At 40.4% G+C, this 26,371-nt stretch overlaps 2 protein-coding genes across 11 annotated transcripts in view; one reads left to right on the top strand and one right to left on the bottom strand.

Annotated features, from left to right (window-relative positions):
• On the bottom strand, positions 1-16,239 carry nek10 (NIMA-related kinase 10). Of its 7 annotated transcripts, none has more exons than XM_047329674.1 (36): positions 16,057-16,239; positions 13,064-13,173; positions 12,914-12,986; positions 12,654-12,790; positions 11,335-11,430; positions 11,179-11,263; positions 11,038-11,079; positions 10,845-10,923; positions 10,683-10,750; positions 10,012-10,091; positions 9,852-9,938; positions 9,317-9,541; positions 8,240-8,379; positions 7,704-7,765; positions 7,536-7,607; positions 7,386-7,450; positions 7,112-7,214; positions 6,841-6,969; positions 6,575-6,712; positions 6,422-6,467; positions 6,208-6,329; positions 5,443-5,545; positions 5,271-5,346; positions 4,770-4,899; positions 4,589-4,659; positions 4,127-4,334; positions 3,848-3,935; positions 3,663-3,737; positions 3,461-3,506; positions 3,187-3,224; positions 2,926-3,026; positions 2,583-2,693; positions 2,307-2,412; positions 1,957-2,000; positions 1,612-1,667; positions 1-1,088 (listed from the first exon to the last, which is right to left on the bottom strand). In XM_047329674.1, the coding sequence occupies exons 2-36, from the start codon at positions 13,132-13,134 to the stop codon at positions 1,043-1,045; spliced, it is 3,219 nt and encodes a 1,072-aa protein (XP_047185630.1). In that variant the 5' UTR covers positions 13,135-13,173; positions 16,057-16,239; the 3' UTR covers positions 1-1,042. The 7 variants fall into 7 exon arrangements, with proteins under 7 accessions (XP_047185630.1, XP_047185631.1, XP_035464974.2 ...); XM_047329675.1 differs by having other exon boundaries at positions 12,914-12,974; positions 16,057-16,236; XM_035609081.2 differs by lacking the exon at positions 16,057-16,239 and adding an exon at positions 14,141-14,269 and having other exon boundaries at positions 12,914-12,974.
• Positions 14,420-26,371, top strand: part of sept7b (septin 7b) — an 18,679-nt gene continuing 6,727 nt past the window's right edge. Inside the window, exons 1-11 of one of the 4 annotated variants that reach the window (XM_035609088.2) lie at positions 14,420-15,435; positions 18,220-18,221; positions 18,799-18,901; positions 20,377-20,483; positions 21,276-21,376; positions 21,501-21,635; positions 24,141-24,258; positions 24,995-25,087; positions 25,200-25,296; positions 25,763-25,814; positions 26,040-26,168. In XM_035609088.2, coding sequence (XP_035464981.1) covers positions 15,408-15,435; positions 18,220-18,221; positions 18,799-18,901; positions 20,377-20,483; positions 21,276-21,376; positions 21,501-21,635; positions 24,141-24,258; positions 24,995-25,087; positions 25,200-25,296; positions 25,763-25,814; positions 26,040-26,168 — 965 coding nt within the window. In that variant the 5' untranslated portion in view covers positions 14,420-15,407. Of the gene's footprint in view, positions 15,436-16,521; positions 16,675-18,219; positions 18,222-18,798; positions 18,902-20,376; positions 20,484-21,275; positions 21,377-21,500; positions 21,636-24,140; positions 24,259-24,994; positions 25,088-25,199; positions 25,297-25,762; positions 25,815-26,039; positions 26,169-26,371 lie in introns of those variants that run through there. The other 3 variants (XM_035609089.2, XM_035609090.2, XM_035609091.2) reach the window with 3 other exon arrangements.

The raw sequence follows: 26,371 nt of genomic DNA on the forward strand, positions 1-26,371 counted from the left end.
TGCATTTAAAGGTGTTTATTTAATGAATCCTTTTTAAATAGTTTGCAACTCTTTACGTACACATTATACTGATGAATCCCTTTTGGATCAAAGTGCACAAGAAAGCTTATATTAAGCTGCCGTCAACTCTTACCATGACAATGAACATGCAGTGAATAACATAGAAAAAATATATATTTTAGATTTAAAGTGTTTCACAGATTCAATTTCAAAACATCTGACCCTTTGAAATGAAAAATGCTCTATAAATGAAATTTATTATTATTATCATGACCCGCTTCTCACGTCTGCCAAAGCTGCAGTCAAACACTGTGATATGTGTGATAGATGAAAACCAATGTTGAATTAAGGTGAAGGGAGGCCTGGTTTCTTATCAGCTCTTTGAAAGTGAAGCGAATGAGGAAACTGGCTCGCAGCCACTTGAAACACACGCTGCGAGGAGTTAAACAGTCAAACCACCAGAGGTTTGTCCCAAGAATTTAAAGTGCTTAATAAGGCAAACCTGAAAAAAACAAAAAGCAGAAGAGCAGAGCGGCTGAACCCAGCGGCAGATAAATGGCTTCGGATAGTTCTGCCTGTTAAGTCAGTTGTTTATTTTCTTGGTTTGTGTGATGCACTTTGGAGGCCAGTTCACTTTTGATGGGTCAAACACTCCCAGGATTTTTGAATTTCGAACTTATCATTAAAAAACAAATCTAAATCATCTTTAACCTTTAAAAACACAAGGGTAATATAGTGAATTTTTCTTTAAAGATTAACACAGTCACATCATATTTGTATAAACAGTCAACCCCTGAGAATCGATGATGAGTGAGGTGATGCTACAGCCCAAACCTTGTCACTACAATAACCTGCAATGTCTTCACCAGATTGTGTACAACTAATACATGTTTTCACTTGTGATTTTCATAGGTTTCTATGATAGATAAATAAACACTTTGAATACGATTCATCATATTTTAAGTGCACAGACAGTATCATTTTGAATTCAGGCTGATGCAATAAATAAATTCAGAAAAGCTTCACAAGCTACTTCTGTGACTTATGAGGATGTATATGGACGATGGTCATTTCTTCTCTCTGCTGCCCTAAGATTAACACAAAACATAACTGAGTTTAAATATCTCAAATACAGTACTTACATTTCATTTTAGTACAACAATACACAACAAATTTGTATACATATTCATAATGTTTAGATATTTAGACATGTGTAATATATATATTTGCAAGTGTAGGAATTTTTATCTTTTGTACTGCATAATAGTAAAGTAGTAACCAGTAAAGTAAGAATTTCGTTGTGTGAAAAGCTGAGTAATATTACAGTATATCCTATTAAAATACACTTAATGTCCCTTCCTAACTTTGAAAACTGCCTTTTACAGTCAACCACTGTTTATAAATCAACAACACATGGAAATTAAAATCCAAAATTTACTGTGTCAAATTTTTTCACCTGACAGTAAACTGACACTGATTCACAAGAACATACAGTGATGTACTGTCAGATAAATTATACAGAACTGGGCCAGTAATTCTTTTTGGTAGCATGTTTTGTGACAAAGTAAAAATAAAGTTATTTTAGAAATCTCTGTACAAATTCTCAGTCACCTGCTGGTTGTTGCTTCGTAGTAACCGTTCTCCTCCAGCAGCTCCTCTATGATCCCCTGTGAGGAACAGGAACTCACTTCAGCAGCAGTAGATAGACGGTTGAACATAACCATGAAGTGGAAATTAAAGGATTTTCTTCCAATGTGATTTTTATTGAATGAGATAAACACACAGTATTAGTACATTCTATCAATTACATATTTATATTTATTCATTCTTGCTGACATGATAGGAATAGCTTAATTAGCTTAGCAACTTTGCAAATAAAAAAAGTAATATTCTAAGAAATTAAACTAAATTGAAAGTACAAATTCAATAAAAATATAATATGTAAGAGAAAAGGACCTGCATCTGCTGATAGGTAACTCCCTCTTTGAGATTCCCATCATCTGTGAGAAGGAAAAAATACCCCAAATTAGCTTAACTCTCTTTGCATTTAAAAATTCAAGCAGCTAATAATGAATTTTGCATGATTGAGGTCAGGGGCCACTATACATCTGTACACTGCGTCCTCTCCGACTGCAGCCGGCCTGATGACAATCTAGTAAATCACTGCCAAGAATTTAACAGATTGCATCGACCATTTCCTTTGAGTTTGTGAAAGAGCAGCTCAGCTGCACAGTCTGCAGTGCTGAGCGCGTGTGGTGTCTTTTACCATACGCACGTGTAAGGTGAAGCTGCTACTGTAACTCTACCTGTGCTGTCGACAGCGAGCGGGTCTCTGGTGAAGTGTTGAACCAGAGGCCACCAGTCTGCACTGGATGAGTCTAATTCCATCAGCTCTGGAGATGCCTGGAGGAGCTGCAGGGAGCGGGGGGGGGGGGGGGGGGGGGGGGTTAGGGTCTCATTTTTCTTACAGTATGAGTTACAAATTAATCTATAGAGAGAAGATGGGTTCCCAAGTTCGTCGACTTGATTCGTGTAGGAGTGACTCTCTCTCCCCCTTGAAAAGCGTTACCGACAGTACAAACCTTGCTGAGCTCCACTTTTAGGTTGCACGGATCGCTTCCATAGTGGAACAGAGACTTTTTAAATCGTTCTATGACCCGTCGCTTGATGTTGCCGTGTGGAGCTGGTGGGAGCTGGAGATGAAATTAAGATGATCCAGTTTAATACCAACACATTCACAGTTACATGCAAACACTATTTTGAGGCTGATGATTAAACGTTGTATAATGATAAGAAATTAAGAGTTTCAATGAGTATTTCCAATGGAAAAACAAAAGAGTGACAGAATCACTTATATCACTAGTTGTTTTTTTTTACTGTGACTGCAGCGTTAAACTGCAGGAGATTCAACCATAGTTTCAATACTTGAGAGATGAAGAGGATTTTGTGCAGCTGCACAAGGAGCCTCTGGCTGGGATCCTCAATCTGTCGTAGCTTCTTCTGGGAGACGCAGATCCCTGCTGACACTGAGATAAGAGCCAAAGCAAACACACTGACTGACAAAGGCCAAATAAACAGGACGGACACAGTTTATAAGAGACATTTATAACTTCCAAGCTTTTGAGATGTTTGATTTGAGAGATGTAAAGAGAAGGTTTGTCTTTCGCATCGGGTTGAAAGGGGTACCTGGTCTTGGTTTCATCCTTACTGCAGCAGAATCCCCGCTGATAAGAAAAGGCAAGTGAGGAAAGGGAGGTCAATAAACAGTCAAAAGAATAAACTGTTAGTGTGTGTGTGTGTGTGTGTGTGTGTGTGTGTGCGTGTCTGGTTAATTGTGCATCAACAAATATCTGCCAGTATTTAGAAGACAGTTTTTTACATTGCTAAATTAAAAATATTTTACGACAAATTTACTCCCCACGGAGTATGTGCAGTAGCAATGTGAGGTTTTTCCACTTACCTAGATAGGATTTGGTCAGGTGTGATGCAGTTACTGGACTTCAGCCCTTTTAGTCAAAGGAAAAAAACAAAAACCCAAAGTGAATCACCCAATCTGAAAAAATTACACCATAAGAGACAACTAGAGACAACTAGACATTGTTTGCCTGGTTTAAGGGCCACCCAACATCATGATGAATATTCTCAAAACTGACAGAACTAACCACAGTGTTTTCCTACACAGATAGTGGTGCTGTTTTGTGGATCATCATCTTCAGCGTCATCATCTGAGGCATCTTCTAAACACACATATACGTATGATTATTTATAACATGGCATAATGTTGAATTTAAAACTCTCCGAGTTTTGCTTGAAAGCCTCAGCAGTATGAAACATGTCACAGATTCACCTTGACACATTAGTTGCTCGCTGTGGTTCGAACTGCAGGCAGAAGAAGAGGGTGGAGTCGGATGTTCAGCTTTCATTAAGGATGTTTCCTGAAAACAGTGCAGCACAGCATTAATTCAAATTAACAATTTGATAAAACACCCTAAAAAACACCATTTTAATAAAATCATTTAAAAAAAGGATATGAAACTTTCAGGTACAATCCCACATTAATGGTTGAAGCAACATCTCAGTTCCGTTTTTTACACCAATCAAAAATTGTCCTCAATTCTTTCCTTACCTGCGACAGGTCCAAGAGGCAGGAGTTCCTACTGCTTTTGTGCCTCTCCAGGAAATACTTTTGTGCTCGTTTCCTGTCTCTCTCAGCTCTTCTTTCCAGTGCATTCTGGGAAGTGTAGAGGCCGTCCATCAGCCTCATCATGAGGTCAGAGATCTTGGAACTGATGGCCACAATGTCCGGCCGCTGGTCTGCATCTGGACTCAAACACCTGATAGGTCGCCCCATAACAGAACAGAGTACCGTTTGAATGATTTTGATATTAAATTACTTTTAATCCATAACAAAAAAAAAATACAATAACTGGGTTTAAATTTATGACATAAGCATTTACCAATGGATCAAAATGAGTGTCAGTGAATTACCAAGTCTTTCACAGATCCTACAAAACAAGAGGATTTTTATTTTATTTCTAAAAGCACCCTCTGCACACCGACATCCAGCATTTCAAAATAATAGTCTCACCATCTGATCATGTCTGTCACTCTCTCTGAAAAAGCGCCTTCTTCAATCGGATCATAAACTGCCTTGACGATCTACCATAAGAGGAAAAGACCAATAAGAAGATGGACACAAATAAATAAATAAATACATTTTGATGCTGGGAGCAAATTGTTAAATGTGTGTCTGTGTGTGTGTGTGTTGCCTTGCTGGCGAGTGATAGCATGTTGAGACTGTTGAATGGAGGATGTAAAGTGGCCATCTGGTAGAGGACACACCCTAAAGCCCAGACGTCAGCCTTCTCCCCATAAGGCTCGTTCTTCACCACCTCCGGACTAACACAAAAAACATAAACGTAAACATCTGTACATTTTTATATTTCAGTAATTAAAGTATGCTAAACTTTAAAGTCAACAAGTCTGTTTCCAAGTGTGCCGACTGGACTGTTGTAGGTTTTGACAACGAAGACAAATGTGTGGAATAAAAAAGAAGTGTAAAACCAGACAGAATGTCCTTATTTGGACATTACTGGTGACCATTTCATCACCATATGGGAGGAGAATCCACATAATGTGATTTGTGAATGCATGACTGTTGCCATTATTTTGAGCTGCAGAATATACTGTCTTTAAGTTGCTATTGGGCTTTGTAATCATTAAAGAGCTTTGCCATAATGCAGCTGGATGCCATGAATAAATGTTCTCACCAGGAGTAAAGGATGGTGCCGACCACTGACGTCAGCTTACTGCTTTCCTGCTTCTGCTTGGCCAGGCCGAAGTCAGCTTCAAGCAAAGGAAAGACACAGGTTGTGATGAGACATGACAGGAAGTGACACGAATGGTGAGGTGAGGTGTAATGAACTGTAAACACACACTCACTGATTGTGACTTTGTCCTTCTCCCCCAGCATGATGTTGTTTGGTGTGAGGTCGCGGTGCACTATTCTCTTCTCCTTGTGCAGGTACCTCAGTGCCAGGCACATCTGACGGAGCGCAGATGAGTTACACCAATTAGTAACGAGAAAGATATGAAGAGGACTTTGTGGAGACTTGGGGAGATTTTTCCACTTGGTTCCTGGAAATGATTTCCTTATATTTTTGAGGCTTTCATTCAACATCTTTTGACAATGAAGAACTACAAAGAGGTTGAAATTTATCACAATGGCATCATTTATACTGCATGATGAAGAATGATTGGTTAATCTCTATTGGTGTCTCTAATCTTATTGGTTGCATAAGTGACTGACATCATGATGACGCAATTCCTATCACATAATCCAAATTTAAAAAAAAAAAAATCTATTTAGGCTTTATATCGTGTCTACAGTCCTGCAGACACCTTGAAAATTGCCTTTTTAAATTTATGCATGACATAATTTCATGACTTCTTCGTGACATCACATGATGGGGATTCATTTTCTGATCAATATAAGCTTTAGATTGTCTTTCCTGACCAATTATTTGGTTGACCTTGACACTTGACCTTTGACCAATCAGAACCAAATGTTTATGATTCGGATATACTCTCCCAATTAATATTTCTACCAGGTTTGGTGAAAATCCACCCATGCGTTGTTGAGTTATTTTGTACACACACACACACACACACACACACACACACACAAACACACAAAGCAGTTGATACCTGTATGAAAATCTTCCAAATTCTGTCTTCAGTGAACTGCTGCTGCTTCTCCTTCAGAGAGGTGAGTTGTTCAGCCAGCGGCACTCCCTCAATCAGCTCCATCACGATGTATAGCCTGTCACCTTGAACAGAACACATGAAACATTAGAAGATTTTTGTTTATATTCCTTCTCACAACTTGGCTTGACGGCCACGCAAACTTAATCATCCTCACCTTCCAAAAATGTCCTGTAATATTTAACAACGTTTGGGTGTATCATCTAGGGAGGAAGAACCAAACAACATGTAAGCAACACAAAATGATTTGATCATATTACATGTTACTACAGTAAACTGACTGTCAAGGATTAGAATTTAAAGTCTATGCCTGTTCTTTGATGATTGTGAGCTCAGAGATGATTTTCTCCACGTTGCTGTCTCTGGACCTCTTGTCTTTGCCAAAAGCCGGGTTGTGCAGGTTCACCTCCTTCAGAGCCAGGAGGTTCTGGCCGCTCTGCTTTCGGACCTGTCAATAAATGACACTTGTTTGAGCCAGTCAAAGTGCTCTCGATTGAGGCCATGAAGAAGCAAAGTTGACAGAGGCCAAAGCTGCTTATTGCAGTTTCTGTCAGTTTTGAGGATGTTGGTTGAAACCTTGAAGACGCTTCCAAATGCCCCAGTGCCCAGATGGTCCAGAACAGAGTAACCGTTGATGACTTTAAGGGGAGGTCGGTTCTGGTCCACAGCCTCGATGCTCTCTCTCAGACTGTCCAGCTCCTCTTCCTGTATTGAAGAAACACACAACATACCACCAATTTGTAAGGTAATCAATCCTATTTATACCAAAACACATATTTCTTCTTGTTTTTACAGCCCAAACCCAGCTGGATAAACAGATGGATCAATTTAGGAACTGTTTTCTTACAGTGTAGAGTGAAACTTTGGTCTGCAGTCCCTCATAAGCAGCGAGGTCCCGCACATAGTGGCCAACATCAATAAACAACTCAAAGAGGTCTGTGGGAAGGAGCCTGAAAAGGATAAAAGATTATCAAACAGCAGTGGACCGCATTTGATGAGGTTTCTTGATATCCAGCAGAAGCTAATTTTAAAGTACTTATGAACAAAACATGAAAAAAAGTTTATATGAATTTTTTCCAAGATAATAATTTTATCTAAATGTCTTAATGATGTGACATCACCTCTTAAACTGATGCCTGTTTCTCTCCACACTGAAGAGAAACCGGAGGGTCCGAAATGCATAGCACTGCAAATCAGGCAACAGATTTGCAAATATGTTATTTACAATAACCATAATGTAATTCAACACACATAATGTATAAAAAATATACCTGCAAAGTCGTGACCTTTGCTCCAGAATTTTGTGGTAGAATCAACTTTGCTATAATGTAGACCCCATTTTCCTTAGAAAAGAAGGACAAAATGAATGATCCAGTGTTTTACATCTGGTAATTTGATGTAAAGGTGGACTTTGCACATGTTAGGGACTTTTCCTTTACCCGCACAATGTAGTGAGCAGATGCGTCATCCAGACTAAGCTCAGTCAAAGCTGTACAGCAGGCTGGAAAAGGGATGAGACACGGATTTGACTTAAAGGGGCACTAAGCGATTTCGGAGAAAGCTGGTTTCTGTCTTTGTTGTTGTTTTAACTGCTCTGGCCGGACGGCGAACCCGGGACCTCCGTTATGGGAGTCCCACGCACTAAAACTAATAACCGTGGAATTGCAGTTGCAATAGACAGAACAAAGACTGGAAAGGCTTTTGCCTCTGACATGTAATTTTTTTTCTGTAGGAGAATCTGTAGTGCATGAATAATAATAGCTTTATAAAATATCTATATCTATATCTATAGATATAGATATAGATATAGATATAGATATTTTATATGTATATGTCCAGAAACAGAGAATTTACAAGAATTTACAGTCATGTTTCAGTGCTCTGTCTTTTTCACTTATTTACATTATCAAAAGCTCAAACTTTTACTAGCTCTAAAGGAACCTTTAATTAACTCAACATTTTCCTATCCTCTGACCTGACTGCAGGGCCACGGTGTTGTCCACCTCCTCCTGTGGGCTGAGCTCCTCTCTGATGTGTTCTCGCCGGATGCGACCGGCAGCGTTGGCGCTGGAGAGCGTCTCGATGGAGGAGCGATCGGAGACATACCGCCTGTCACTGAAAGAGTTATTTATATGTCACTGATGAAAAGATAAAAACAACACCACAGCTCACTTCTCTCTTGTTTCAAAACTCAGAACGATGTTTTGTGTTGTTGGTCACACAGTTGCAACCTGCATCATGAGTTGAAATGTTAAACTGAAGGTTAAAACTGGACAAGACTGTTTCAGATGGGTGGAAACCTTTTTCTTTCAAAAACAGAGAAAAGGCAATATAGCTAGTTTTGAAGGGCAGAAATCTGACCACCAGTTTGTCAAAATGTGGCAGATTTTTTGTTATGGTTAATTTGGGCTAAAGGGAAGTATTAATCTGAACCTTATACTCCAAGGAGGTAATCCACCAATTTACCATTGTACTGAGGTAAAGTTTATGGACTTTAAAATAAGAATGTACATGTTTTATGCTGTAGAGTCTGAGATATGATAACTTCAAATTGGTTATGCTCTAAAATCATTGGACTACATTACCCTTGATGCAACCCACTGCATATTTTCCTCAGAACCTCCCTGTTTTTCAAATTCCACCCCTTTACTACAAGGCTGATGCAGCCTTGACCTTGAGATCTAATGAAAGTGAAGTTGCATTGTGGGGAATGTAAGGCCCAGTGTGTTTTTTAACTTGACCCAAATAAAGGACTACAAGTCGGAATATCTCGACTTCCGTTGGTCTGATCATCATCTTTTAATCTGTTTCTCGTGAGTTCCCAGCTTTTTAGAAATGCACTGCACCAGGTCACTGGCATGACCCCTAAGATCGTGAATCACTTCAATGTGGACAGAATGGTAATGTTTGTCAAAGTGAAAGGTTTTGGTTTTTAGTCAGTAAAAGAGGGGCTTTTTGGTCTAGTGTGAAAAAAAGCAAGTGTAAAGGGATGATGTAGCCTAAAACTCAAAAACAATGCCACAGCTGGATTTAATAATGGAGCTTCAACAACCTGTTGAGCAGCCAGAGCAGCTGCTGAACCCCGCCCCAGCTCCGGATCTCCGTCCTGGTGTTGGGATCCTCGCAGAGCTGGACCAGGACCCAGGCAATGCTCCACAGCAGCTTCAGGTGCTGGCCGTGCAGCAGGCTCAGCAGCACGGGCAGCCCCTCCAGCTCCCTCACCTGGTCCCTCACCTGCCGCACCGGCGACAGGAGCCTCAGCAGCTCCGCACTTATCCTGGAGGAAATATCAGGCCAATATTATGCTTGTCATGAGGTAATTACTTCACATTCAATAACAATGATAACTGTTTTCAATAACCTCAATCCCCAAAGCCTAAACTAGTAAACTGCCCAATAAATATTACTTAAAATTGTTGTTTTCACCATCATTTGATTCATCTAGTTTTGCTTCTTTCTATGTTGTATGGCTCTATTTCATCAGTACTAATGAACAAATGATGGTTCCTACAAATAACCATAACAACTTTGAGAAATCATTTGATCTGTCAGTCTGACAATACATCAACAAAAAAGTGATTTCTAACCTCTTCGACAGCAGGTCATGTTCCTGCAGTATTACGAGAAGGTTCTCTACTATCGGTGGCTCCCCAATCTCCTCCTTGCATTCGGAACTGCAGAGAAGAAATGTTTGCAACAGATGAAATCATAATGTATTTAATGCATTGCAATGAAATGTGTGTTTACCTTTCTGCCAAAGTGGTGAGTGCCAGCATGGCTCCCAGCAGTACGCTGCTATCGGTTGTGGAGAGGAGCTTCACCATGGTCTAGAAATGATTAGAGTTCACTAAAACCTAAAATATCAAGTAACAGATGAAACAGACAACAGGACTGACAATTCTTCCTAAAATGACCATGGAGGTTAAAATGTAAAGTTTTTCATGTGGGTTAAGCTGTAAGAGAGACAATAAATGTCTCTTGGGTATATCCCAGGAAGAAAATCAATGTCCATGATGAATTTTATTGTAATCTGTCAATTAGATTGAGAGATAATTAACATATTTGGGCCTGAGGGTGCTGATGAAGTGTACAAAATGGAAAAAAAAGAGAATGAATGTTCTCAATAAATTGTTTGACAATCTCTGCCTTATATCTATAGAATATTAGGATGTTATACTCACTGAAAATGTAATGGAAATATACTATTATATTTTGTGTAATGTACGGGGACAACAGACACTAAATAGAAAAAAAACATAATAACTGAACAATGAAAATTAAAAAGTCAACTTAATTAATGATATTAACAAATTAGAAAATATAAAGTCATAGCTAATATAACATGTAGTGAGTGACCAGAAGTGTTTTAGTGCACCAGTAGAACTGATTAATGTTATGGCCCATATTTTATCACTTACCTTGTGAGCACCGCTCTCGGTGACCCAGGCCCTTTGACTTTCAACGGCAGACAGCTTCTGGAACATGTCTGCCAGGCAATCAACAAAGCCAGCGTTGTTAAGGACACGCACAAGAGTCGATTTATCAGTGTCGTTCTGTGATAATGCCCTCAGATTACTCACGGGTCATTGTGACCAGCTTCTGCGCAGAAAACGCCTGTTCATCACAAGATATGTACATGGCAGTGACAGACTCCATATACTTAAAGAGAGAAGAGGATAAAGGGGATGACATGTGACAGAGTAAATGTGGATAAATCACAAAATGCAGCCTGTTTTGGCATGTGTGGAAAAAAAAGCTCATGTAAAACTTTACCCTGGCCAGTAAACTGATGCCCTGGAGCTGATGGAGGATTATCTTAAAGGGGAAGCAGTTAAAAGAGGCAGTGACTGTTTTGACATATTACATTTTAAAAAAGCAGCAGCAATAGAATTTAAAGGGTTTTTTAAGTTGTACCTGATGGTGAGGATCTCTGATTAATAATCGCAGGCAGATTAGAACCCTCAGGACGGACTCAGGTGCTGCATGGTCAATCCATTCACTACAGGACGAGGGACTATTGTCAGTAACTTAATTCTTGTGTGTTACAATGACTGATAAGGGACATTTTACCTGCAAAGGCGGTTCTTGACCAAAGACACAAGGATGTCGGAGAAGAGTTTATGCAGTGGGTGTCCAGTGAAGCATCTCTGGTCTCTGTATGTCATGCTGGGAAATGAATGTATATCTAATTAGGTACAAAGGAAGTACAGACTAAAACAGTTAGGACAGTTAATCTCATAATGAACATGCAGCCAACTCTGAACAACTGAAACTATGATTCATTCACTCCTCTTGTTCTGTCCTCCAAAGCTGATGAGTGAGTGTGACGGGGTCCTCTTAACTAGAACCCAAACAATATGGATTTTTGGGGGCCGATGCCAATAGATATTACGGTGCACAAAATTTCTGATACCGATACATTGGCCGATACATATAAAGAAAAAAGGATTGCAGTGATTCCTTGGATGTTAATATCAAACCCTTATGTCAAAGAACTGTAACTGAGGCTTGATATTTTACAGTTTAACCATAATACATATTACATCAAATGTAAACATTTATGCACCTAACCCTTTTCTGCATTATGTAAAAATATTGTCCTGTAATTTATCTAAGATTATATAATACACAAATGTTACTAACACTCAACCATATTTTCTAAATTACCATAAAATGGCTATTGTACGAAAATGTGCCCATAAGTACAGGTAAGAACAGAAACCTGGAATTATGGTCAGATTCTTGTTTTCTTATTTTCTGATCAGATGGTTCCTGATTTAAAGCCAAGTTTTGTTAAGCTCAGACTATTCTACTTGGCAAGATTTTTCAATATCTGCTTGTATTCATAAAACATTTAACATTGCTGTTGAGGAATTTTCGTCTATCCTCTCTGAGAAACTGCAAGGTCATCTCATCTATGGCAAGCCAAAATAATCATTGAGCAGCTGATTTCTCACTCAAGGTGTCGCGGGGAGATGACGACATTACTCTAAACTAAATACACTACAGAGACCGGGGATGGGCAGACTATCTTGGGATGCCGAACACTGTGAACCTGTTGATCTGTGTAGTGAACCGGATGTCCCCTCAATATTGAGGTCTTATAATAAATACTTCTGCTTAAGACATCCATAGTTTCCGTCTCTTCCTGAATCAGCATCCACTCCATCAATTATTCCATTTTAGCTGAGTGTGGCGAACAGGACTCTAAATTATTACATGTCAATTGCTATTACTTTGGCTTTTGCTGCATCAAACATCGGGCGAAATTGAATCAATGTGTTGACTTTCTGTGTTTCTTTGATTTCAGCTGATAGAGATGTGGGTCTTATTATTAATTTTGAGGTGAACTATTCTTTTAAAATTATAAATATACTTGGAAGGTAGACCTGAATTTTTCCAGCTCAGCGGCCTCACTGTTGATGTCTCTCTCACTGCGTTGTCTGTTGGCGTCTTTCTGATGATGCGGGCCTTGTGATCTGCTGGCTCCACTGCTGCGTGCTTTACTGTGACTCAATGCTGCCACCTGCAACACAGGGAGACTCATACTACAATATATACACAAACCTGGAGAAATATGATCTGGTTTGTGACATTATCAAAATGTCTAGACACACTGCCTCAGAATGGCGTCACTGTTGTTGTTCACCTCTTGTCTGGGGCCGGTTTTGGCAAGCAGCAACCGCAGCCTTCTGAGATCATGAGAAGCCCTAGAAAACAGACTTATCAGGTGATTTTAGAAAACTAATTTTAAATTGTACTGCAGACTGTTAACTGTATTTGAGATGACCCAGCTTACTTGCTCTGGTTTCCTGTGGATTTCAGGGGCAACTTTTCTCCTTGTCTCCCTTTTTTAGCGGAGTTGGACATTTTCCACAATCCCCCTTGTTTCCATGAGTTCAACTGGAGCTGCAGTGGAAGACGCGTTCAGATATCTTGCCAATTTTTGCGCTCTTTCTCACAATGTGACTGTGGTAGGAAACAGACTTAGACTTCTGGCACTACAGGTGAGAGAAGTGCCAACCAACTGCATTCTTCCCACATTTTAAGCAGGTAGGCAGTAACCAGCAATTAGCTACATGTCACTAATCCTCAATACTCATAATAACGATACGTTTTAAAGGCCTTTATCATAACTCCTCTGCTCCAGTGCTCATGTGTGCGCCAGCATTATGCCAAGTAATGTAAGTGTGTATGTATGTCTTTCTACTATAAACATAATTATTGAAGGGCCACTAAGAGATTTTGGTGAAAGATTGTTTGTTGTTGATGTTTTGACTGCACTGGTCGGGGCTCAAACTCGCAGCCTCTGTTGCTAGCACGTCTCTTAAGGTATCGGGGAGTGATGTTTATGGACTGCACCCACTGTTGTACGGTGCAGTCCGCACCGATTTTTGATTTGTTTTCAGTGCTCAAAACCCAGATTTCTTTTCAGCGCACACAGAATCGACAGCCAGCGTGAGGAAATATTCGCAGAATTTTACAAATAAGTATTGGATTTAAATTTCATTCATACAGTCCAATTTCGAAAGAAGAGACGTAGATTATTTATGTGATTGTAGTGATTATTTGTTTTTAAAACCAATATACTGTTCATTTTGATAGGTTCGATGTTAAATAAAAAAAATGTTAAATTTAGTCTGCAACGTCAACAAACCCTTTCCTGACTCTTTCCCTAACCTGATTTAAATTAAAAGCAGCATTTAAATGCTTTAAAAGTGTCAAATCATAGCAAAATGCATGAGATGTAACATTGTTACCCGCCGTCTTTTGACTTCCAGGACAAGTGACAATATCCACGCAGCGAAGCAGTGAACCAATGAACCAGCTCATTCTAATCGTGTTGTCTGTACCGTGTGGTCGCCCTCAGACATACCTCTGAAATTGTGCTTGTCATTCCAGGTAATGTTCGTCTTGGCTCGGTTTTGCATTTTCAAATATGGTCAAGTAACTCAGTGTCTCGCATCTGTGTCTACTATAATTCAAATGATATTCTGAGAGGATTCACTTCCTGTTTTATGAGATGACATCACAGGTCACAGGAGTGTGTGCGCCTTTGATCAGCCATTGCAACAGGGAAGACATCACATTTGCATCATAATGGAATGCTTTGATTCGATTTTTAGTTTACAACTGCACTAAATTCAGGAGCTGCGTGCTTCAGTGGCGGAGGAGCGAGCAAGCATAGCGGTGGCAAAGCGGAACAAGGGCGCCTGGATGAAGTGGGAAGGGGTGATGGATCAGAAGGTCACCTGGAAGGACATCTGGAAGTGAAAACCCAGAGAGGATCAAGTTCTTGATTCAGGGGGTGAACGATGTCTTTCCCAGACCATCCAACCTGTTCGTATGGGGAATAACAGAGACACCAGCCTGCCCCCTGTGTTCCAAGACTGGGACCCTCGAACACATTCTGAGCAGCTGATTCAGGGCACTGAGAAATGTGCGCTATCGCTGGAGACATGATCAAGTCCTCAAGACCATCGCTGAGGCAATTAGCAAGGCCATCAGCAATAGCAGACACCACCACGCTCCAGCCAGAATGATGTTGTTTGTGAAGGAGGGAGAAAAGCCCCAAAGAATGGCCAAGAATGGAACTGGTGGACTGCTTTCTACAGCACGAGACTGGGTGATGGCAGTTGATCTGGGAGGCAGCTGAGAATCCCAGCTCACATCACCCAGACCACATTGAGACCAGACATAACCTTGACCTCTGAGGCCACAAAGCAGCTCATCCTCCTGGAGCTAAACGTGCCCTGGGAGGAGAGGTCAAAAAGGAAGGGGTAAAAATACCAGGAGCTGGTGAAGGAATGCCACAGGAACGGATGGAGGACAAAGGTGCATGCCAGTGGAAGTGGGCTGCCGAGGGTTTGCAGGTCAGTCCTTCAGCAAGGCCTACGGCATCCTCGGCATCACAGGCGAAATCAGGAGAACAGTGAATAACAACAACGTTGAGGCGGAGGAGAAGACGTCAAGATGGCTCTGGCTGAAAAGGGGCAGCAGTGGGGTCCGCAGAATGCCACTTGGACACAGACTGAGGCTTGATCGGACACAGGCTGAGGCTTGATCAACCTCAGTCGGGTCGCCTGGAGGAGGGTGTCTGTTCCAAGACCCGAACCAACGAATGACTCCAGGATACAACACTGATGTGTGCCCAAATCTGCATCAGTAGATGTATGTAAAAAAACTTAATTCGAATGATCCCTAATGAAAATTATCTTGGATAATTAGATCATTTAATAATTACTGAATTAAAAATTGAGTAAAAGCCCAACATTTTTAAGCATTAAAACATGCTTAAAATACCTAAGTAGTTCTTAGTACAAAAGCAATAATTATGCAAAATGCTCTGTATTATTGTTTCATAATTAATGATGCAGTACATCTTTAACTTTTAATTTCTGCTATCCACTTTGCTGCTGTAACACCAAAATGTCCCTGTTGTGGGACGATTAAAGGAATATCTTATCTTATCTTACATCACAATTTTTTTGGGCATGTTGTTTTGTGATGATTCTGCAAAAATTTAACGATTAAATGAAGTGGAGTAGAAAGCCCAGTGTTTCTGTCTGAATTGTTTTACAGTTAAAGTGTTAAAGTAGCACAAACTGGTGCTGAAGTGCAGAACAAGGACATTAAAATATGAACATATTGCATTTATCATTTGGCAGAGAGTGACATTTAGCTTGGCTTAACCTGACATTTAAAAATCCTACTGTTGATAGGATAGAATATTTGAATTTTCTGATCCTGGCTAGCGAGCTGACTTTACAAACGACAAATGTAGCCTCTTACCCTTCCTCTAGTAAAATAGCAGCAGGAGGTTGTTTTGGATTGTGAAACACGTACATTTCTTCACTAAATATCCTTATTCGAGGACGCAGTCGACGTAACAACAGACGCCTCGGCTCGACATTAGCGAATGACAAAACGCATTGCTGAATTTTATCGCGTCTTCAGCCAATACATGTGAGCAGTATTGAGAGTCTTGGTTGCCATGGCCACAAGGACGCTGCTCCCATTCCTTTACTGACTCAAACATAAACAATGTAAAATTAACAATTCAGTGTGTAAGTTACGAAATATTTGGTGAATTGATTTTTTATTATTCATATTTCTTTACTGTTTCATTCAAAACATGTGTGTGTGTGTGGGGGGGGGGTCTACTTGCTAAAAAAAATTTATCGCGAGAAGACCTCTGGACTGAAAGAAATGGACACATTATCGCGAGACTCACTCGTGCCGCTGTTTGTGATTCACGTACACTTTACGCCGGTCTTTCGCCGTACTTCCGTTCAGTACGTACGGGGTTGCGCACCTCATAGTGCGCAGCTCAAGCAAAATCAGCGAGAAGGGGAATGTCGCCTTGTGAATGATCGGTATTTGAGGCGGCAGGGAGCGTCAACGTTATGGGTGAGACTGCTGCCGTTAGCCACTGTCACGACTTTTTTCTGAAAACCGCATCGTAAACTGCAGCCCTGATTATTTGTGTTGACATTAGATTCGGTTTTTTTTTTTACTCAATGGCTTCGCCGCTATTTCAGCTTCTGTAGTTGTCTGAGCAACCAACGCCCAGTCGTCCGCCTCCAGTTGGATGGGTTGCTAACTAGCTAGCAGTTAGCCTCGGCTTCCCTAGCAGGCTGTATAACCCAGCGGCAGTGTCATTTCCTGCCTTTAGCTCCATCGCAAAGTATTCTTTAATTCGTGAATGTTACAAGCCAACACAACGAGCCACGTGGACACTCGCGGGCCACCGTTAGCTTCACTCTCCAAATGTTCTTTTCTAAAGCTCTGATTTTAGCTAACTTGGTGTCGTATGTTGGATTTAACTGTTCTTGTCAATGCTAACTTGTGTGAGCCTAAAGGGGAAACGACATGTAACGTTGATGCACGTGAGCTCTAGGGGCTTGCTGTTTGTCTCCTGATACTATTAAACAGTACCATGGGCGATTCACTATTAAACAGTACCACATCCTGAAGAACACTGTCAGTGTCTTTGGCTTTCCAATTGCCATTTAACTCCTTTTTCTAAATCTTTCTTTCAACCATCGCCTCATTGCACCGATGTGTCGGTGATGGCAGCAGCCCTCAGTGTGTGATCAATAATTTGGTTAAACTGCAATTATTGGAACATCTAGATCGGGATACCCGAGCCAAACCAGGAAGCCCTCTCGTGGTTAGGTATTAGGAGGACAAGGCTGGCATTTAATCTGGATTATACTTGATCTAGTGCCTCAGAGTTCATCTTTTGACTTTTTAAATTCATTAGCTTCAGGCTGTGACCTACTGTGAGTTCTGATGAGGAGAGCATTAACAAAAAAATCCTACACCTTCCACCACTTCCTTTAGCAGACCCGTCAGACATTGTCGAAACAGGAAACTGACATCTGTTGTTTTAAAACGACAGTTTCTAATATTTTTTCGGCTTTTTTTTTTTTTAATCCTCAAGACACCAGATGTCTGATAACTGTTTGTTAGCCGATTTGAAAAGTTGTACGCATATCTATTCACAAGCTGAAGCTCTGGGATGCTGCTGAGGTCAAACTGCACATCCTGTAGGCAAATCAGCATGCGTCACACAGAAGACATGTGGGCTGTTGTCGTGTAGGCAGGAGATGCTCCAGTTTAAGAAGAAGAAATCCTCTCGCAGCCACAGGGCAGAAAGAAAAATGCTGCAACGATGAATGGGCCGTACTTTATGGTGCTACTGACATTAAAGGAGCAAGGAATACTGTATGCTCCACACTGGCCAACTGTCTGTGTTGTTACAGTAGTGAAGATCATGAATCATTTTGCCTAAGGCTTTGCAGCTTGCGAGACAGAATGGTGTGTTTATCAGATGGCCCGAAATTGATTCTCTGTTGCTTTTGTCTTTGTTTCTCCCATTGCTTTGTGACCCTGGAAATGCGGCCTCTTCCTGCATATTGGAACTGTATCGCAATGATCTACACAAAACAGCTGTAAGTATTGAAACTTTTTGATATACTGCAATGTTTTTTAGCAATTTTGTTCAGTGTTCAGCTCTGCAAATTTAAGTCAAGAATCTCCAGTTTACCAACTGGGTCATGCCTAATTGTAGTTGTCAAACAGTGTTGGAAAAGTGTTTTGTTCTAGTAAAGATTACCAAAGAGTATGTGTATGTTAGAAGAGTGTATAACTGCTTTCAGACATGAACCGAAGTCCAGACATTTTCCTGAACTTTTCCAGAGGGCCTGTAAGTGAGAATGCGAATGTCCCCAAATGTTGCTCTGGACATTTTCCATAACTTTTCCTGCCAGCCCCACTGTCAAATTTGTGAGGAATGTCAGAGTGAGCCCATGTGAGAATACAGCAGGAAAATCTCCAGAAGATTAAAGGCGAGCGAGTGGACGCTCAGATGACAGAAAAATTGGGTTCATGTCTGACAACATCTTATTTCAGTTGCAGTCGCATGGGAAAGGAGTGATGGAAGACTTTTCTTCTGCATTTTACAGATTAAGTTGTTAGCAAGAATAATCTTTTCATGGTTTTTGTATTTTGTCTTTTACTGTTTTACAGCAGCAAAAGAATCTGGAGGGATATGTCGGCTTTGCAAGCCTCCCCAACCAAGTGTACAGGAAGTCTGTCAAGAGGGGCTTCGAGTTCACCCTGATGGTCGTGGGTAAGAACACACGCTGCTCCTCTCTTTTTTGCCTTTTTTTTTTTTTTAAACATTTCAGTGTATTCATTGTGGTTTTGTGGCATTTTGAAGAAGTCCTTCGTTGTGGTTTCTTGTTGTGAGAGAGAGATTGTTTTACGTAAGGAACAGGCCTCCAGCCTGTAGTATTTATTGCAGAGTCGGAAAGAAAGTAGTCGACTAGTGCGTTGCTCTCACTTGAATTGATATTGGACCTTAGGTTCTTGACATTGTCTCCTTGAACAAAAACATTTGGATTGGAATAATCAAGAGCTGCACTGGAGCTGCAAATCCAAAAATGCAGACATTCTTTCAAAAATACTTGGACGCGGCCGTTGACACGGCGCCAAGATCCTCCTCGGCTGATTGGTCACTGTTTGGAGGCAAAATGTTTCTTTGGGTCAAAACCATTTCCTGTTGTGCACATCTCCCATTGCGTTAACAGCACTCAGTTTCTTTACAGGTTTTTGCTCATGGAACAGAATCTTTACTTTTCCGTTTTTTTTTCCTACTGACATTATAACATGCTCATAACAAGGGACTTGCTCTTGTCCTCTGAAGTTCTTTTAATAAAACATGCTGGATGGAGACCAAGTGCTCCCCTGAGGCCTGTAAATGCTTCAAAGTGTTTGCTTGCAGAATAGATTAAAAAAAAATGGCAAAGCATTTAGCAGCAAGGAAAGTAGAGGACGTCCTCTGGGCTTATTTGTAGATAAATGCTTGCCTTTGTCTTTATAGTTTCACCCTCTTTGCATAGACACACCAACACATGCCCACAATATTCAGCTTTTCTTGGCTCCGATGTGCTGCGAGGCCGCATGTTCCCGCCGTGCAAACGCAGTGCGTCACCAGAGTGGTGTGAGAGAGGATGAAAGATGGATGAAGGGATGGGGAGCGATGGGACCACTATCACCACCGGTGACTGGCACGTCTGTCCTTGCCTCGTGAAACACATGACCCAACAACATGTTCACTTCACACAACGGAGAGCATCTCTTTCCACAGACATGTCGTCACTTCACGTTGCTGTTAATTTAACGAGCACAAAATGTACGACAAACTTCGGTACAATCTCAACACTTTACCCTTTGACTGTAGCTTTGGTGTAAGTGTTGGCCTGTTAAATATTGACTCGTGGCCATCGGCCAAGGCAGGCAGTGCCAGTGGTCATTTCCACTAATGATCCTTTTCATTGGGAACTTGGAAACGGGGGCACACAATGGCCAATTGTCCATGTTGTTTCTGTAGCCTTTTAACAGGGACCATAATGGATTAACGTCCTGCACAAATGTCAGTCTCATCTCCGGCAAGGCACATGCCCTTTGGATCTCTTTAAGATGTTAACTGTGACCTATGTGTGGCTGTAATGCAAGGTTTTTGTAATATACTGTAGGTTTTCAGTGTGATATTCCCAGCAATGCATTACTTTATTGTCTGATGTTTTTCCCCCTGTGTTTCAGGTGAATCGGGGCTTGGCAAATCCACGTTGATCAACTCTCTGTTCCTAACAGACCTGTACTCAGCAGAATATCCTGGACCTTCACATCGAATCAAAAAGACTGTACAGGTACAGTTTGGCAACAAACATCAAATACACAAGCATTCATGAGCTGGGGCAATAAACAAAAATAACAAACACACAGGTTTGTTTTTTAGATACAGCAGGAAGTAGACCAAATATAAGAGTATGAAAATGTCACACTTAGCTGTGGCAGTTGTCCAAGTTTGACATGTATATTATGAAAATGTGGCCAATCCTGAGGCCACAGAACCAACAAATGCAGATTCTGTTCTATGCCATAGTATTTAGGTATGTATGTCAGTGACATACATACCTAAGTAATTATCAGTTTGTGATGATGTTTACTCCTGTATGTTGCTCCCAGGTAGAATAACTACCTTGGAGTCTACTAAGAAGGATGCAGTGACATTAAATCCTCGGCTTGTTAAATTACAGCAGCATTAAGAAGCATAATGTATTGTGATATACGCAGTAAATCCTTTGATTCCCCTTGTGGTTTAAATAGAGACTCACTTTTGACTACTGCCATACATGTTTTTATCTTCATCCTCTGTAAGTTGTTGTGAATCCTGAAGGCCTCTGGAGCTGTACTTTATCTATCTGGCTCCTGACGAACAGCATTGCAATCTCCAGATACTTGCGCTTTTCTGGTTTCCCTGAATAGTCGGCTAATAGAACAGTGTGAGATGGCGTGTTGCTACATGCTGCTAGCTTCAAGTGTTTTTCTATGTGAAATATATGATCTGTGATGTTATAAGCACACAGGGCTTATGATTTTGGCCACAGTTTGTGGCAGAAGTAAACACAATGTGCCCGTCGCTCTTTGTCCTGCGTCAGGTGGAGCAGTCCAAAGTTTTAATAAAGGAAGGCGGTGTCCAGCTGCTGCTCACAATAGTTGACACCCCAGGGTTCGGGGATGCTGTCGACAACAGCAACTGGTAAGAATCATCACGACTGCAGCTCTGATCATATTCCTCATTAGAGCTTCTCTCCACCAATGAGTCCTCCTGGGTTTTTGTTGGGATTTGTTTCTCATTGGAGGCTTTGATTCGTATTTTGCAGCTGGCAGCCAATCATCGACCACATAGACAGCAAGTTTGAAGACTATCTGAACTCAGAATCCCGGGTGAATAGAAGACAGATGCCTGATAGCCGAATCCACTGCTGCCTGTACTTCATTGCCCCCTCAGGACACGGGTGAGTCCTGAAGATTAATTCACAAGACAATTCTTTTTGTGGATGTTTTCCTCCAAAGCAGCACATGTTGTTTGTAAACCACAGTTCCAGTGTTAATTGGACATGTCAGTGCCTTGATCAATGCAAAGGAAGTGGATGATTCAGATCCATGCACTCTGTAAAATCCATGGAAGGGTAGGCAAAGCACTTCCTTCCTTCCTTTTTTGATTTCAATCTCTTAGGATCCCCATTAGCTGATGCCGAACATCAGCGACTCTTCCTGGGGTCCACATGAAACTTTAAAAAATCTAAAACATGACATCACTTCCTTCCTTAACATTTTCATTGCAGCGCTAAACCCTCAACTGCTTCGGAAACAGCTCAGTGACCAACAGCATCAAGTTTGTGTGGATGGTATAGAAGTATAAATTGAATGAATTTGCCCTTTGACTCGAATTTTGACTGGGCCATGGGACAGTAATGCACTTCACCCCGCCTACAGGGACGCCAGGGGGACCTAAAAATGTCTTAAAGGTGACACATTGAGCACAATCACATTTTCAGTGCTTATAAATGTGGGCATCTTGAGGCCTGCCCACCAACAAACTGTGAAAAGGGGGTAACCCCACTGCAGTCTGAAAATCTCCACAAGGGCGTGACATTTCCTGCACATTTTGTAATCGGTTGATCAATCCGAGCAGACTTGGCTTTTATCGGGAGGCGGGGCTAAAAGAAATCCAGGCGTTTTAGACAGAGGGTGAAAAGAGGAGAACACTGTTGCCTTTTCTGAACATGAGAGCATGTAAAACTTTTCAAGTTTAGCCTTAAATTTCATTTCAAGTGGTATTATACAGGTCTTAATTTAACCTTTGCCTTGCCTGCCAGAAATAAATAAAAAGATTAGTTGCACTAGAGTTTCCAATACATACCTTCTTTAGACGACCCACATTTGTGGAGACAATCAATTGGTGAGTTGTTTATAGAACATCTGTAAATTGCAGCGTTTACTGATAGCCTGCATGTGAGGTGTTTAGTGAGTGCTGAAATAGAAAAGATTCAAGCTGTTATTTCCTGCCATGAAAAAAAGCTTTTGCTGGTATTCGGTAGATGAATTCATTTTATTGGTTTTGATAATTTGACAGATTGCCCCCAGTCACAACTCATGACTTAAAAAAAAAAATACAAAAGGACATGTTACTGTTTCTCATTACAGTAACTATTGGATAGTGTTGTTTTTGTCTCTGCTCTGTTGAGCTGACCCATTTGTGTATATGCAAATATGCAGCATGTGCTGACATGCCTTTAAAACTGTGACTGTGACTTTTAATCAAGAAGTAGCCCCCTGTCCTCCTTTCGTGTTGCTTTTAATCTTATATATCTGTCTGTCCTCTGTGAGCTGTTGTGTTTGTACAAGCTCGTCCTCTGTACACACACTAGCAGCACTGTAGCCTTGAGGATGTGCAGCGCATGTTCCCACGAACACAGGATCGCGTCATAACACCAGCTGACTGCTCTCGCACAGCAGCACAATGATCTGCGATTTCTTAATGTTTACCTCTTCATAGATTTTGGCAACGGTTTGAGGATGGTGATTAATTCAAACGATCGCCCACATTCGTCTCTGTTGAATCATAAAATGTGTCTATCCTCAAAAAGTGGAGTATGTTTAATTTGTGTGTAAAACCACAGGTTCCCGCGATATACTTAAAATATCAATTCAAAATAAGGTTAAATCAATCATTCCTTTCCTGTAAATTAAAGGAGTCCATCAACTGAAAAACAATTGCCAATTATTTTGATAATCGATTTATCATACCATTTGTATATGCAGCAGCATCAATTACATCAATGATGTGAGTAGGATCCTCATTTAATGTCTTTTAATCTGATAATCTAGTGAAACTGCTTTTATTGTTGCTCCTCTGTCAAATAATGACGACCAGTTCTGTTGCATTCAAGGTTTCTTAAAACCGCATTGCAGCACTGTTGTGTATATTGACCTCTGGGGTTTTTGGCTTTGTGACGAACACACATTCCTCTCCGACCACAAAAAAAAAAAAGAGAACAAATTCTGCCTCTGGGCAGAGTTGGATTCAAAAGGATATTTTCATAATGCCACAAGAGAATCAACTCAATGTGAATTTTGTTATACAACAAAACACAAAGCGAAAATCAAATCTGTAACTTAATATTTGAATAATGTCAATCATTTTTTGTTTTTTTTATTCAGCTCAAAAACAGATAGGAATAGCATCAGTCAGGCATCACAGATGCTTTTCTATATTTGTCTTTTCTACATTTATTCTTGTGTTGTCTAATGAAGAGCAAACCAACAAGCGATAAAATGTAAATCCAAAAACTCAAAATGTTCCCAGTTATTTCTATAATGACAAAGGATTAGACAACGGTTTCATCAATAACTGAGAAATAACAAGAAAAAATGTTTTTGATAAACTTGTACATGTATAGTATATCCATACTAATTATTAAATGGATAACAACTCTATGGCTACTGTCTCTCCACAGACTGAAACCCCTGGACATTGAGTTCATGAAGCGGTTGCATGAGAAAGTCAATGTCATCCCACTGATCGCCAAAGCAGACACTCTCACCCCAGAGGAATGCCAACAGTTCAAGAAGCAGGTCAGTGGTTTCCATAGCTGCACATGACTGTAGAGAAACTTTCTCTTTCTGCTGTGTTCGGTGCTGTGTCACTGACACAAACCTCTGTGATGTTGACACAGCGATGACCTACCTGCCTAAAAAATGTGGAATAAGTCGTCTGTGATATTACAAACATACAATTTAAAAAAAAAAAAAAAAAAACTGAATTTGATGGTTCCACTTTGTGTTGTATATTTGTCATTTTCACCGTTTGGCTCAATAAAGTCTGGGAACAATAAAAATCTATCTCGCTATCTGGGATCAATACCCAGACAGATAGATTTTTATTGATCCCACACATCCCCGATATAGATTTGTATTGATCCCAGACAGATAGATGGATTTTTATTGATCCCAGATATATATTTTGATTGATCCCAGATAGAAAGATAGATTTTTATCTATCTGGGATCAAAAAATATATATCTGTCTGGGATCAATAAAAATATATATCTATATGGGATCAATAAAATCTAGTAATTTAATATATTTATGTTCAAGTTTCCACAAGTTTGAGTGTAAACGTCAACATGAGACAATTGACAATTTTGCAAAGAGTTTACATTAGATAGTTTGATATTTCTTGATTGAAGTGAAACTGTCTGAATGAGTTTCTCTGGCTCATCTCGATACATAGGAGAAGGTTGCACTTTCCCTGTGCAGCCATTTCCAGTCAGCTGCTCAAAGATCTTCTCTTCTCCTTCTTCTGCACTAGATCATGCGGGAAATCCAAGAGCACAAAATCAAGATCTACGAGTTCCCCGAGACGGACGACGAAGAGGAGAACAGGCTGGTGAAGAAAATCAAGGTTTGTCACCCTCCCAGATCCACAGATAAAATTACACAAGTATATACATATACAAGTGTTACCAGTTTGGTTACAAACCCATTCTCACACCCCGGTCTTGTTGTTCTGCCAGGACAAGCTGCCGCTGGCTGTCGTAGGAAGCAACACCATCACTGAGGCGAATGGGAAGAGGGTCAGAGGGAGACAGTACCCCTGGGGGGTCGCAGAAGGTATGAAGCTTTTCCTCACGCAATATCACCACATTCTTAAATGTTGAAATTCAGTTTTAATGTTAAGTGGGGAAAACGCTGTTTTTATCCAACATGTCAAGAAAGTGTTTGTTTAAAATTTCTAATCAGTATGACAAGACTCTTATGTTATTCCACATCACATTTTAAGTGCAAGAAATCAAACATTAACCTATTGCTTACTGTAAATTTGAACTGTAAACATCTTCAAATTTCTCCTAAATAAATGTAAATCCCTGTTTTTCTTATGAAATCAAATGATTGTATGTTAATTATCCAAATATATAAAACTGCATTTAGGCTCCTACACTACCTACTTATATTCCCATGTTGCCCTGCGTTGTCAAGTGCATCAGACTAAAGAGGTTTCTCTGTGTCAAAGGTAACAACAAGGTTCATTTTTTTTACCTGATAATTGTCTTACTAACTTGTTGTTTTCCCTTCCTAGTTGAAAACAGTGATCACTGTGACTTCACCATCCTCAGGGACATGCTGATCAGGTACTGAAAAATACAACGATTTACAGTTAATAATCACCAGGCAGTGATACACAGAGACTCAATCTGTGGTTTGTACGGAAGGTCGTAATGATTCTCCAATAACAATGATGTTTTGTAGTATAAAATAATAAATTAATATCAGCAATTGTTTATCTTAGGAAACTGTTTAGCTGCTCACAGAGCATTTTAAATGTTTAAAAAAAAATCTTTGTTTGCCATCTCCAGAACTCATATGCAGGACCTGAAGGACGTGACGAACAACGTCCACTATGAAAACTATCGCAGCAGGAAGCTGGCCGCTGTCACCTACAACGGAGTGGACAACAACAGGGCTAAAGGTCAACTGTCCACCAAGTAAGTCCTCTTCAAATTTGAAAAAGTAGTAATTATCTGAAGGTTTGATTCTGTTTTCACACTCACATTTGGAAAAAGTCGACCCGACCAACACAGGAAACAACCCAACCCAAACAGGGAGCATATGAAAGTACATACGACATTAAGTTTTAGATGTATTTCATGCTCAATAGAATCTGCAGATGCAGATGTTGCAGGATGTT

The sequence above is a fragment of the Scophthalmus maximus genome, chromosome 20, assembly GCF_022379125.1.
Source record: "Scophthalmus maximus strain ysfricsl-2021 chromosome 20, ASM2237912v1, whole genome shotgun sequence".
Lineage (NCBI taxonomy): Eukaryota > Metazoa > Chordata > Actinopteri > Pleuronectiformes > Scophthalmidae > Scophthalmus > Scophthalmus maximus.

Bases quoted from the DNA above. Each gene is read 5' to 3' on its own strand.
- nek10 (XM_035609080.2), bottom strand. From the start codon at position 14,161: ATGACAAGCACAATTTCAGAG. The intron at 11,431-12,653 runs GTCTACCTTCCA...TTCATTTCCCAG, and splicing joins GCTGAGCTGGAAAAATTCAG to CATGACATACAGAGACCAGA. The intron at 8,380-9,316 runs GTTGTTGAAGCT...TAACTCTTTCAG, and splicing joins CTGCTCTGGCTGCTCAACAG to TGACAGGCGGTATGTCTCCG.